The sequence below is a fragment of the Artemia franciscana genome, chromosome 14 (assembly GCF_032884065.1).
Source record: "Artemia franciscana chromosome 14, ASM3288406v1, whole genome shotgun sequence".
Lineage (NCBI taxonomy): Eukaryota > Metazoa > Arthropoda > Branchiopoda > Anostraca > Artemiidae > Artemia > Artemia franciscana.
The window spans coordinates 19332689-19346954 of NC_088876.1; the positions used below are offsets into that span (position 1 = coordinate 19332689).

General features: G+C 34.4%; 1 protein-coding gene across 1 annotated transcript in view; it reads left to right on the forward strand.

Annotated features, from left to right (window-relative positions):
• Positions 1 to 14266, forward strand: part of LOC136035424 (uncharacterized) — a 150806-nt gene that overhangs the window by 49071 nt on the left and 87469 nt on the right. The window contains exon 10 of the mRNA XM_065717216.1: positions 13244 to 13431. Within this exon, the coding sequence (XP_065573288.1) occupies positions 13244 to 13431 (188 nt within the window). The remainder of the gene's footprint in view (positions 1 to 13243; positions 13432 to 14266) is intronic.

A 14266-nucleotide genomic window follows, 5' to 3' on the forward strand; every position in this document is an offset into this window, starting at 1 on the left:
ATGCTCAGTAAGCTTTGTAATTTGTCCATTGCTCACACGGGGTTTGTTGTTGGGAAATTTTTTGGGTGCTATAGTCCTTTTCTATAAGTCAAAAGCGATTGCAGACCAACCAGTCCGTGAATTAGAATTATTTACGATTTCAGGTCCTTTCTTAGGACATCTTGTTGATTTTTTTAAAGATACTTATTTTGTACTTTCTCTTTGGCTGCTCAGTTTTGTGCTCAGGGGAATTTTCTATTGAGGAGGGCAATTATCGCACGATTTTTCTGGGGAAATTTTTCCGGAGGTGTTTTTCGTGGGTGGTGGTATTATCTACAGGGAGGGGCTATTTTGCGGCAAGTTTGTTGGGGAAAGAGGATTTTGCTATGGGGTACGAGAAGGAGGGGGATTTTGCTCCGGGATACGAGGTAGAGGGGAGTAAACGCCTGCTCCCAAATGAATCAGATCGATCAAGTACGCTCATTCCGTGTAGATGACACATAAGGGCATATAGTACTACCAAAAAAAATATGTAAAAAAAACATTGCTACAAATGCTGCAGTGGAAAACACACAAATAACTAAGGGTAGCTCTCAGGTAACAACAAACTTTAAAAAAGCTTACCACATATTGCTATAACAGTGCTTAAGTGTTATTTTATACTTTTATCAAAAATAGCAAAGCATAATCTAATAGCATAAAAACATGGTATGAAAACACTATATAATGAGTATATTAACAATAAATTGACATAGTATGGATTGCATATAATAAATTATTGTTTATGCAATAATTAGACTGTAACCATATTCTTAGTTCTTAATTTACCCTATGAAACACCTGGCTTTAAAAAGCGAATGAGCTAGACAGATTTATAACATGTATATTTACATACAATATATAAGAGTCGTCTACATTTAGCCTGAAAAGGTAATATTAAATATAATTTGTCTTTTATAATGCAAAGTTTTGAATTTAAATCCCTGTTTTGCAACACATTCTGAAAAAGTACAATATTCATATTTTTCCTATTCAAACAGTTCATGATAACAAATTTAGGTGAGGAGCGTTCCGGGTCAATAGTATTCAAAACTCTTAAAAAACGGAATTTTGATACCAATAGACATATCAAAAAAATCAGCTTATTATGTTAATTCCAAATATAGAAGTTTCATTATGTTTAGTATTACCTTTCAAAAGCTATTAGCCAGAGAAAGTTCGCTTCGTTTTTAAAAAATGTTGGGAAGACCCCCTAAAAGTCATAAAATCCTTATGAAAATCACACTATCAGCATCAGTCTCTTAAAGAACTCTAATGTAGAGGTTTCAAGCTCCTATCAGCAAAAATGTGGATCTTTGCATTTTAGCCAGAACAAAGATCACAGAGGCGTTTTACTTAGTATTGAGGCCTTTGGCAATTAGAGCAGGCCCATTGGGGGTGAACCTGAAATGGCTAGCACTTCACTAATTTTTCTTTAGAACTTATTTCTTTAGGGCACTTGGTTCTTACGTAATAGTCTTAGGGAGTATTTTTTCTTCAGGATTTTATTTTCTTTGAAATTTTTTCCCCTCAGCACCCTCTCCAAGCTTCTAGTCAAGTGGGGAACCCCTGGGATGTAAAAAAATTGATCATAGTACCCCTCCAGGATAGTACTCCAATGCTAATTGTGTGGATTACATAGATTTTTTGGTGGGGCTTACGCAGGGCTTTGTTTGGTTTCTAAAATTTATAACATATATTTATTTTCACTGCTGTTAGCACACAAAGGCTTTCACCGTTACGCAAGAAACGTATTAACTCTCAAATTTGTAACAAATCAAATCTTTGGATATTTTCCGTTAGAAAAATTATGCAATAATTTGTTTGGTCGGTTCAACATTGTGAATATTCATTTCCGTTCTTAGAAAGCATATTCTTAGTATTGGATATGAGTGCTTTTACTCTCTAAAGGAAGTTCAAGGTACTAGCAGCATTGAAATGAAACCATGAGTACTTACATCGTTAGACTATGGTATAAATTCTAATATAGCCACTAGTCTGTCTTTTCCTCTCCGGTAAATAGAATTTTACAGTTGTATTTGACAAAATTAAGAACGGGTGCTCTTAATGACTACAGATGTACGTAGGCTACAAGATAACTTAAATGCAAATGTAAAATAAATTGAAGACTAATCACCTACTCGTGGAAAAAGTAATCTAAAAGGTCAAGACAAAGACTTTTTATTAATAAACAAATTTACAAACATTATTCTAACACTTTATTTTTAGGGCACTGAAATCAATATTTTACAGGTAAGAATGGGTCGGTAAATCTTCTACACACTTCTGATTTGTTCACCGGGTGCTCAGTCAAAACATATCAAATTTGTTTTATATTTGAGCGGGTACCCGGCTATTTTGGGTTACACTTACTGAACTCGAAAACGAACCTGTCTTAAGATTATTTAATGTAATCTAGATTAAAGGTTGATTCTCGTTCATTTTGACCTTTTAAGCCTTGAGTGGTGGAGAGGGTGGGATTTTTCTGAGAGACTGACTGGGGTGCAGCTATCATTCAACGTAAATCCGTCTAATTTTCTTGAAAGTTAATTTACTTTCGAAGCTACTATGGTATTAATGGCATTGCGGATGCCAGTTAATTCACACTGAGTGGAAATTATAAACTTCAGGAGGTGAACATTTTGATTTGCCACCTTGACTAGTGACTTGCACATATCAGTAATATTTTCATCATCCTCGGCATGTGAAATCATCCGGGTTTGGATACCCTACTCACCTAGAGGGATCATCTTAGCTTGTAAAACTGCATGGCATTCAATTTAATTAATAGTAGGTTTGAAAATCATATCACGTTTTGCTCCTTCTTTGAGTGATCTACTCAAAAATTTCAGAATAGGGCTAAACACCAACTTTTCAGCCTTTTTATTTCACTCGTAGGGAGTCATAATCCATATTGTAAACCGTGATTCAAAGTCTGAACACGGTCGTTTGACCAATAATATAATGGTAACGTCATACAGTAGCAATAATAATTTCATTCAGGTCAGGACATATAATCCTTTGCTAAAGATTGCGGAATCTCACTAGCTTCACAGAGATTAAACTCACTTAAAAATCCAAGTGGTTTTATAATGTTAATGAAATATCCAATTTAACACAGTCGTGTTCACTTTGAACTCTGAACTCTCAGTTGCTGTTGGCAACACATCTACTCTGCTAGAAGGTAGAGGAGGCAGCAACCTTTCCACAAAACTTACTGCTGATGCAATGGGAAATGATATCTTTGGGATGGCCTCTGGTGCAATCAGCACAACAGAAGGAGTAGTTTCTGAAATTGAAGTTTTATAGAACACCCATTTGCATAGTCCTTGCCAAAACAGTAGTAACTTCACCTTTGAAAATGATGATATGTCATACTCATAGCATTTGGACGTTTTGGCGTAATCAAAAACTTCTACTTGGTCATTTGAATAATCACAAATTGGTAAAGGGGCAAAGATATCAAAAGCTTTTTTGTCAAGTCTAGTAGTAAAAAGACTTCCTTGTGTTTCAAAGACCCCTCAATGACAATGACAAAGAGCATCTACCTCCTGAACTATGGAGTCTGGAGGCTGATAATACTTCATTGCCATGCTATTGGGGTGTGAATGCTTCCTTAAGATTAAATAAAAAAAACTAGTTTTTTTAACTGAAAGTAAGGAGCGACATTAAAACTTAAAACAAGCAGAAATTACTCCGTATATGAAATGGGTTGTCCCCTCCGCAGTCCCACGCTCTTTACGCTAAAGTTTGACTCTTTGCCACAATTCTACTTTTTAAAACAACTAAAAACTTTAGCGTAAAGAGCGTGGGACTGCGGAGGGGACAACCCATTTCATATACGGAGTAATTTCTGTTCGTTTTAAGTTTTAATGTCGCTCCTTACTTTCAGTTAAAAAAACTAGTTTCTTTTAATTTAATTTCTGAACGTTTTTGAATTAATGCATGTTTGATTTTGGCTCTCCGCACATAAATTATTGAAATGAAATTAGTATATTAATTTTTTTTTGGCTAAATGGCTTTCTCTTAGTTTTGATCAGACGATTTTGAGAAATAAGGGGTGAGGAAGGAGGCCTAGCTGCCCTCCAATTTTTCGATTACTTAAAAAGGCTACTAGAACTTTTAATATTCAACGAACGTTTTTATTAGTAAAAAATATACGTAACTTGAGAATTAACTTACGTAACAAACTTTTATATTCTTATATTTTTATTATGTGTACGAGGGGGTTTGTACCCTCGTTAATACCTCGCTCTTTACACTAAATCGTAAGTTTTGTTCCAATTCTTTAAGAATGACCCCTGAATCAAATAGGCCGTAGAATAAATAGTTGAAATCACTAAAAATATTTTAGCATAAAGAGCGAGGTATTTGTCTCCTCCTAAATACCTCGCTCTTTATGCTAAAGTATTTTTAGAACCCTTCATATGCGTAATAATCTCTGTTTTTTTTTAAATTTCAATGCTATTCCTTACTTTCATTTGAAAAAACGTTTTCATTTTTATTTTTTCATTGTTCTTTTTTTATAGTAATGCTATAAAATCCTGCGCCCTTTTCATTGAATTTTTTTCCCCCATGGCATATTTCTCCAAGGAAAGATCCTCCCACATAGCCCCCTCCCTCAACCCTACCCCCAAAACCAAAAAAATCCCCCTGAAAACGTCTGTACACTTCCCAATAACCATTATTATATGTAAACACTGGTTGAAGTTTGTAACTTGCAACCCCTCCCCCAGGGACTGTGGGGGAGTAAGTCATCCCCAAAAACATAGTTATTAAGATTTTCGACTATGCCAAACAAAATGGCTATCTCAAAATTTTGATCTGTTGACTTTGGGAAAAAATGAGCGTGGGAGGGGGCCTAGATGCCCTCCAATTTTTTTGGTCACTTAAAAAGGGCACTAGAACTTTTCATTTCCGTTAGAATGAGCCCTCTTGCGGCATTCTAGGACCACTTGGTCGATACGATGACCCCTGGGGAAAAAAAAAACAAAAACAAAAAAACAAACAAATAAATACGCACCCGTGATTTGTCTTCTGGCAAAAAATGCAAAATTCCACATTTTTGTAGATAGGAGCTTGAAACTTCTACAGTAGGATTCTCTGATACGCTGAATCTGATGGTGTCATTTTCGTTAAGATCCTACTACTTTTAGGGGGGGGGTTTCACCCTATTTTCCTAAATAAGGCAAATTTTCTCAGGCTCGTAACTTTTGATGGCTAAGACTAAACTTGATGAAACTTATATATGTAAAATCAACATTAAATTGCGATTCTTTTGACGTAGCTATTTATATCAAAATTCAATTTTTTAGAGTTTTGGTTACTATTGAGCCGGATCGCTCCTTACTACAGTTTGTTACCACGAACTGTTTGATGTCTTGCATTATATAACCCATTATTTGAATACGATTTTGAGGCACACATGAATCGGACCATGTAACCTTTGTTAGGCAGTAAAAACCTTATCAAGTATAGCACGAAGACCACTGGCAATATCACTTCCACTTCTTCCAGCAATGCGTTGTGACCAAAAATAATAATAAACTTTCCTGATTAGCTCTCTTTTCTATCTGCGACAGGGAAGAATAGCAATTAAATTAAAGCAAGTGATCTTTCTTTTGTAAAGAAAAGGAAGAAACATCCCTTTTGGCAAAGAAAAACAGTTTTTTCAGATCAAAAACCAATACGAGATCATCCGATGCCCTGTCTTCATCTTTTTCTTCTTTACTTTTTAGTCTTCTTTCCACATGTTCGTATGATAAATTTTGACCTTCTCGAAATGATTCTGCACCATTTTTTTCAGCCACCTTTTTTCATCACAAAAATTGCGTCTGTAAGCTTAGGAACTTGAAAGGCAAGATTAAATTCACAATTAATAACTTCTTTGCATATACATCCCTTGATATTATCACAACCTCATTCAATGGGATAGAATTAAATTCTCGAGAAATCAAAGTAAATTTGTCTTTCCAAAGTCGCCAAGGACTAGAGTACAGAAACGGTCATCAATATGAAGGCAACTTTACAATAAAAAATTGTGGACATGAAACAACAAAATGAAGTCCATCTAAATTTAGCACAAATTGTTACGTCATAAAGAGCTCAAAACAAGAAATATGAGAAACTAGAACGGGAATGTTATCTTGTTCTTTCTTATTTCTTGTTGGAATTAAAGCTGATTCTCGAATTATACAACAATAAAAACTGAATTCGGACCCATTCAAGAGTTGCAACCTGCTTGGATTCTTCATAATCTACGAGCCTACGAGTTACTGCAACATCACGAAACTGGGCCATATACAGCTATATCAACTCATCTATTTACTGTAAACGATGGAATAGAAATTGATTCCCGAGAACTCCCGGCAAATATTTCGTTTTCCGATTTTGCTAGGGGCTAGAGCGTGGGTGCAGTCTAATGATCTTTTAAGTACCAATTTGAAAACAAACCAAACATTTTACTTTTACGATAAATTATTATTGAGCATGAAATGAATAAAATTCGGAATTGCGTCCAAATTCAGTTTATGCATCGACGCAACATAAATTTATAACAAATTCGGACGGAAAAGTTGCTTTTTTTACATTTTCTTCTTTCGATCGTAGTCAAACCTCAACTTATACAACATTATAATTGGATTCGGACTCACTAAAAGATTGTGCCCTGCTTGGCTGTTCCAAAATCTACGAGCCTGAAAAATATTGCAAAATTACGAAACAGTGGACAAAAATGACTTTAGTATGACAGCTATGAAAACTAATTCTACTACTACACTAATAATAATAATAACTCATCGCAGCACCAAGCCACCTATGGCCAACACAGCAACGCACGCTTCTTCTTCAACCCAATCTATTCAAGGCCTCTCTTTACAATCTCCCAGGAAGTTCCCATTTCCTTTTAAATTTTTGTTTATGACATCCTCTAAATCAAGACTAGGACGACCTGCAGGTGCTGATAGTGTGATAAATGAGCTTCTTAAATATAGTGGCTCTGAGGTTAGAAATAAGCTACTGAAGATTATGAATATAATTTTTGAAAAAAGGAAGTACCTAATGATTTTAGGAAAATCTTAATTAAACCACTGTATAAGAAAGGTGACAAGAGTGAATATTAAAAAATGACTCAGTGGAATAGAATTACATTTACAAGAGCTCCCTATCTTTGCTGAGAGTTAAAGGAGAAATATGAAAAATTTGAACGGAAATGTTAACTTTTTTGCTATTTTTTTCTTTGTATCTTAGTCAATTTTCCATTTATACAACTTTAAATCTGATTCGAATTCACTCAAAAAATTACGCCCTGCTTGTCTCTTTCATTATATACGAGACTACGAAGTACTAAAAAATCACGAAACAGTTGACAAAAAATGGCTTTAATAAAACAGCTATAACAACAATGTCAATGATTAACCCCAGACTCTGTGGAATATAATTCGATTTACAAGAACTCCCGCTCCTTGCTGAAGGTTTAAAGAAGAAATATGAAAAATTTGTACAGAAATGTTGAGAGAATATTGAAAGGAAATTTGGGCAAAATAAAACACACACTGTGTGCATACAGACTGTCAAAAGGGTGTATCTCAACAATGGATTTGGGTATGAAGTTGGAATTTTCAAATAATGCTTAAAGGAAAAGAGCAATTGACCAAAAACAGAGAAAAGTATGGAAAATAGGTTTTTTTCCAGAAATAAATAATTTGCAAAATACCGCATAAATAAAATTATGAACGCAGGCCTTCCGAATATACGACTCAGTTTTAATGGGTTCAATTTACACTCTAGGGGAAAATTTATTCTTCCCTCACAATATTTCACCAAAGCTCCAGAGATTACTCCCTAAATGTAAAATTTAGCAGCCAAAGTGAAATCAAGACGGGAGCCGATGTTCTTGCTGAAGGGATTTCCAGTGGGAGCATTTTCCGTGGGAGGGAAGCTTCCAGGGGATAATTTTCTCAGGAGAAATGTTATGCTGATGGTATTTGCCCAAATTTCTATACGAAATTTTTCTTATGTCTTGCTATCTCTTTGCGGACTCATTTTCTGCATGGATATGTTAAAGGAAATCGTCCGTGGTAAAATTTCACCAGGATTGAATTGTTTAGAGGATATTTTCCTTGGGGAGAGGGATTTTGCCGTGGAGGTAGAGCCAGATTTTCTGGCATTATTTAAAACCCGACCAGAAATTAGATAAAAAAAAGATTTTCAACTGAAAGTAAGGAACATCATTAAAACTTAAAACGAACAGGACGTATATGAGTTGGCTTTCCCCCTCCTTAAGACCTCCCTCTTTGCACTAAAGTTTGAATTTTTTCCCATTCTTTAAGCTTAAATTTATAGCGTAAATAGATAGGTGTCGGGGAGGGGGCACCCCCTCCAAATAAGTCATAATTTCTGAGCTTTTAATGTTATTCCTCAATTTCTCTTAAATATACTTGTTTTTTTATTTAATCCTTCAGCAAAGGCTAAATGTATTGTAGTATCTACTATAAATAGTTGGACCTTTGACAAGGTAACACCATTTTGTTTTTTATACGAAATGCCCCATAAGACATGAACATGAGATTTATTCTGAAGGTAGCATGCATTTACGAGTGAGACGAAACCTTATAGAATGAACAGTTATGCCAAAAATAGTATATAAAGGAAAGAAAATTGCAGAAATCTCAAACCCGAGTCCAAAACACGGCTGTATCTGAGTTTATGTAAACACCAAGCTCAGGGTAAAAGAGTATACTCTTTTGCTCTTGGACGGCATCTTTCAACTCATTTGTCCTCAGTAAATTTGGAAACTCATCCAAAAACAGCACCAAATTCAGATGACTATACTCTACTCTTATTGCACAACATGAATAGAGTGTATTGAAATATTTTACAAACGAATATCTAGAGTCGTAAAATAGCTCTTCACTCTCTTCACACGATCAACAATTTCCTAGACTGTCTCAAACCCAAATAAAGCAGGTAGATAAATCTTTTCTTTGGCAAAATCACATCCACGAAGCCCTTACACTTGCTTGACGTTTATTTAGTAGTGGGTGTCATGCAGGCTTATAAGGCGATAATCATTCTCTTTGGTGTAACTAGACAACAAAAACGGATTACCAATGTCTTCTACACTTCAGAAAAACGATTATAAGGTGAAACTTGGTGTCTTCTATCTGGATTACCTATTTGGGTCCTTGATCGACTTCCAAGTATATGCTACGAAAGTATAGTAAGCCTTAAAAAGCCATTGAAACCAGATTGTTTAGCATGGCTGTGGCTTTCCCAGGATCTTGGATTCCTTAATACTTTCGACATGAGAGAATAAAGTCAAGCAATCCCACTTTTCAAAATATTGAGGTACAACAGCTGGTCTAGACAACCATATTTTAGCTATATAGCTTAACTTTTATATTAGGATCTTTACGCTATATGTAATCGTAGTTGAGTTAGATAAATGTCTGCTTCATAAATGAATTTCAAACATAAATCATGAACCGAGTAGCTGTTTCAGACTAGAATCTCTATTCTTCATAGTCTTAAAAAGATAAACAGAAAGCCTGCCAAATTTAGCTGCAAGACTTTTTTTTTAATTAATGTGTGCTTTTCTTTTGCTGTAAATTTGATGTCAAAATTGATTTTAAAGGCCAGTAGTTTTACTGATGGAAACCAAAGTAATCCCCCTATATTCCAGATCGCACAAGGAAAAATGTTGTTCTTTAATTTTTGTAGAAATAGTTGTATTGAAATTAGTTTAAACTATTGCCTGGCTAGCAATATACATCGATTCAATCAGCTACTAAAATGTAAAAATTATGGACTTCTAACAACAAAAACCGCAATGTGTTAGTGTTAATATTTCACTTAATTGTCAAGGCTCGGGGTGGGTTTAAAGATATTTTTCGATAATCTGTTTAAGGAAGGCACTCAGGAAAAAGTGTTTTTTCCTAAGTCAAGGGGTTATTCCCCCTACAATTGGCATCCCTGGTAAGTATAGAGGCTGAAATACCTTATTCCAATGCTGGGCTAATGATAGCAATAGCCAGAGCTATATAAACGACGAAAATAAAACTAAACCCAAAATTCAAATTTATACATCTACAGAAAAATGTAGATATGGAAATAAAGAGTCCCAACATGTATAATAGAATACTTCTTTTGTATAATAAAATAATAATTTTGGTAATAACCACTTACTCTCTTCTTGGGTAGGTTTGTCAATGGAAAGAAATTGGCTCATTAATCATTAATTGGGTGAATAAGAAGAAAACCTGAAGCTTTTGAGCCCCAAAACAATTGTTGATATTGCTGCAGCATTTACTCCTGCATCTACTATTTTCCGCATAATTGCCCTTTTCCAATGGCGACAATATGGAGTTTTGTTTCTTAGAGTTTAAAAATATATCTATTGGCTGTGTTTTTCTTTGGCATTTTCACTAAAGAAAGTGCAAAAAAAAATCTCGAGCTCCCTTAAATCTGAGAAATATCATTTTTAGGATCATACAAAAATCGAGCAAATTTTTGCCCCTCTCTTCTATTTTTTTGTTAATTGTGGCTCCTAAACAATATAAAGGAAAACCAATCTTAGTTACAAAAAAAAGAAATTAGAATTCGAAATATTGTTGGATAGTATTTAAATACTAAATTAAATGTCAAAACTGTAACTCATCAGTTGATCACTCTCTCCTCTTTTGTCATTCAACTGACTAGTTCTAGAGTAAGGTGATAGATTCATTGATCAGTACTGATTTATCGAAATCCTTGCGAACAAATTTGATTAACCCGGTTTCGTAAATTATTTCGCAACAATAAAACGTAAAACAATTAGGAATTTATGTAAGACAGTGATTTTTTTTCTAGAAACCTTAAATGAATATTTTGGGTCTACATCATAGGTTCGTCCTCAGCAAATCAAACATATAAATGAAATAATACTTACATAAGACACTTATTGTAATGCTTATTTTATTTATACATGTTGTTCCTGAGGACAGCCCTTGATTATAGAGCCAAGATTTTCATTCAAAGAAGAAAAACACTGTGTCTTAGATAAATTCGGTACAACATCTCAATCTCGGTATCTAGTTCTTCGATGCAAGATTTTGTAAGTAATTTGGATTATGTTTTCCTCTGTGGCTACCAGCATAGAAGTTCGCCGACGAATCGGTCAGCTATTAGCTACTGACCTTTTGAAACGTAGGAGATGGACATACCTTAGCCACGTCCTCCGTATGCCAGAACATTGACTCCCGAATACAATATATGAGTGGCGCCTTGAGGGGAGGCGAAAAGAGGTCGACCAAGACATACCTTACGACAACAGTACGACCGAAACCTGAGTAATGCGAACATGTCTCTTCAACCACAGTGGCAGGACGTCACGGCTGCGGCTCTGCTCTGAGATATCTGGCGAGGTTTTGCAGACGCTCTATGCGCCACCCCTGGCTCTGGAGGATATAAGGTCTAAGGTCTGTGACAAATATGATGGGTCGGAAGATTAAGTATGTTTGCAGATTTTAATATTGCTTCACGTAATGCTAGCCATGCTTCTTCATATACATAATATTCATCTTCGGCTGTGGAATTTTTAACAGTTTGTCTTTCGCTGGGCCTTCTTCCAGCTTATCATATTCCAACTCGAGTTGTAAACTCGACAACAACGTAAGACAAAAACACCATTTAGTGCAAAGAGCAGAGTGATGAGGGGATGAAACTTTCATTCTTTGTTCTTTTGAAAAAAAACTTTTTTACTCAATGAAACATAAGTCTGGTATGCGTCCTATCTTGAAGTTATTCACCGACTTCCTTGCTATTATTTCAAAAGTGATTCAAAAGTGATTTAAATTATTGATCAATTAAGAAAATTGCCTAAAACTAAAGACTGTTATGAGCAATCAGGGAACCCAGGTTCTTATTTAGTTTTGTTTTACCTTTTTTATTAACTACATTGAAAATTCGTTAAAAAAAATTCTTAAAGAAAAACACAAGTAATTTCTCAAAATGAGATTACGAAGAGACATTCACTTTTATACATTTTTTTTTTATTTTTGCAATAGTTAAAATGTACCAAAACCTAGGGCCTAAAAAAATCAAGGATAAAATTGAGGCAACTGTCCCATTCAAAAAGTATCCGCGCTCATGGGCAATAAGCTTCCCAATTTTACGTGATGTTTTTGGCATTTATTTTGACTTTTATTTAAATAAATCATTTTCAATGTAATTATTTTTATTTCTGTTGCTTAACAATTTCTGTTGCTTATTATTAAAAATAATATTGCCTAATCTAGAAGAATCTACAATTAAATTGTAAATTCTGTGAATCTACAATTTAACAATATTTGGAGAATTAGACGTGTGAACATAAATACTGGAACCAAGGTTTGTGAAAGTTCACTTTACCAGCCCTCCGTTGCTGTCATGTTTCCTTCCTATGAGAAGTAAGTTCATCCGAGTGATGAAGACTCACTAGACAACTCTGACGAACTCAATGACGCATTTTCAATTTCAGTTTTGGCCTTTCGTTTCAGGCACAGCGATATATAATATTGCTCTTGTCTGAAGAATAAATTTCAATGTGTCAACTTTATTGAATTTAACTCTATTTTCAAAAGTAATAACCTTTCAAAGCTTCATACCCAATCAAGATATTTGTTAAAATAGTTTCATTTCGAACAAAATTAAATTGAGAGCGCCAAAAAATCTGACAATTATCTAGTGAAAATCATTTGAAAATTGTTCCTCGATTTTACGTGAAAAACAAGATGAAGAATTAATAGTGTCTATTTCCCATAGTCTTTAGCTTAAATGATGTTTTAATGCAGATACCTTATACTTTTCCCATTAAAATGTATTGAATATGAAGACGCATTTAAGTTTTACGGTCACTCTTAGCTATGAAATTTGGAATGTACTGAAAATGTCTTCGGGGCTCCGCTTAAATACCTTGAGCTGATCTTCTTTTTTGTTAATGCTACAAAAGAAAATTTCTGGTGACTTCTCAGCTGTTGCCAATCAGCACAACAGATCTGGTATCCATATTTAATATATCTGTCCCAGAACAAGGAAAACATGCAGAACACCGTGTTTAGTTTTAAACTGCATAACTGCAAAAAGTAATTGTAACATTACCTAATGTACTGGACCTATTAGCTTTAACCTCCTTATGTTCCAAATATTGCACGAAAACATCTTAACCTGGTAATCTATCTTATATTTTGTTTCTTTTTTTTCATTGCAGCCTATAAGTACAAATGCCATGAGTCGTGTTTCAGCGTTGCGAAGATCTTTTGAATTTGAATCGTTGGATGATTCATCTCGCTTTCGTGAAGAACTGGGTATTAGGCCTGGTGCTCACTCGGTTGCCGCTATTAATTCAAGTGACATAGGGTATGAATATGGACACAGAGGATCAGACATAGGAGGCCTGTAAGCTGATTATTCTATTTTAACGCTATTGGATAAGGTTTGAGTAGGATAAGCTATTGCATATAACCCCAGAATTATACTATTTCTTTCAATATACCAGGAAGTTCAATCTTGATAATATCTAAGTAAAATGACCCATGGTGAAAAGAAAACCAATTTGATATTGAAGATTAGGAGGATTTTACATTGGAAACATTATTTTTTTTCTAATTGATCTTAATTTAAGCAAAAAATAAGCAGAAATAAAGTCAAATAATCTTCCAATCGTAAAACTATCGCAAATACCTATCAATAAATAAATGAAAATTAAAACGAACAGATTTTGCAATAAATAGCCGAGTCAAATTCAAAGCGAGCAAAAATAAACATGAGTGGGACTGATAACGGTGGTGATGCCTCAGTCTATTTTAATTCAGCCCCCATCCCCTTTGACTCCTGGTTTGGACACCTTTCTTTCTTAAAAACTTCTTCAAGATGTAGGTGTTTGTTATTTATAACTATTTTGGAATTGTGCAAAGTATGTTTGTGTTTTGTAAGAGTTATTTCTATTTATAGGAATTATTTTGGATTAAGTATGAACTTTTTCTATTCTATAAGACGAATTTGGGTTGTTGTTAGATGTTTTCTGTTTTTTAGCAAATATGTGTTTTACACCAAACATTTTTCATTCTATTAGAACTGTCTCAGAATTGTGTAAAATATTTTTGTATTTTATAAGATTCGTTTCTGTTTTGTAGGAATTTTGTATTCCATAAGAAGTATTTGGGATATTGTTGGAATTCTTTAGTTTTGTAGCAAGTATTTTGTGTTCTTCACCAACTATTTTTCATTCTGT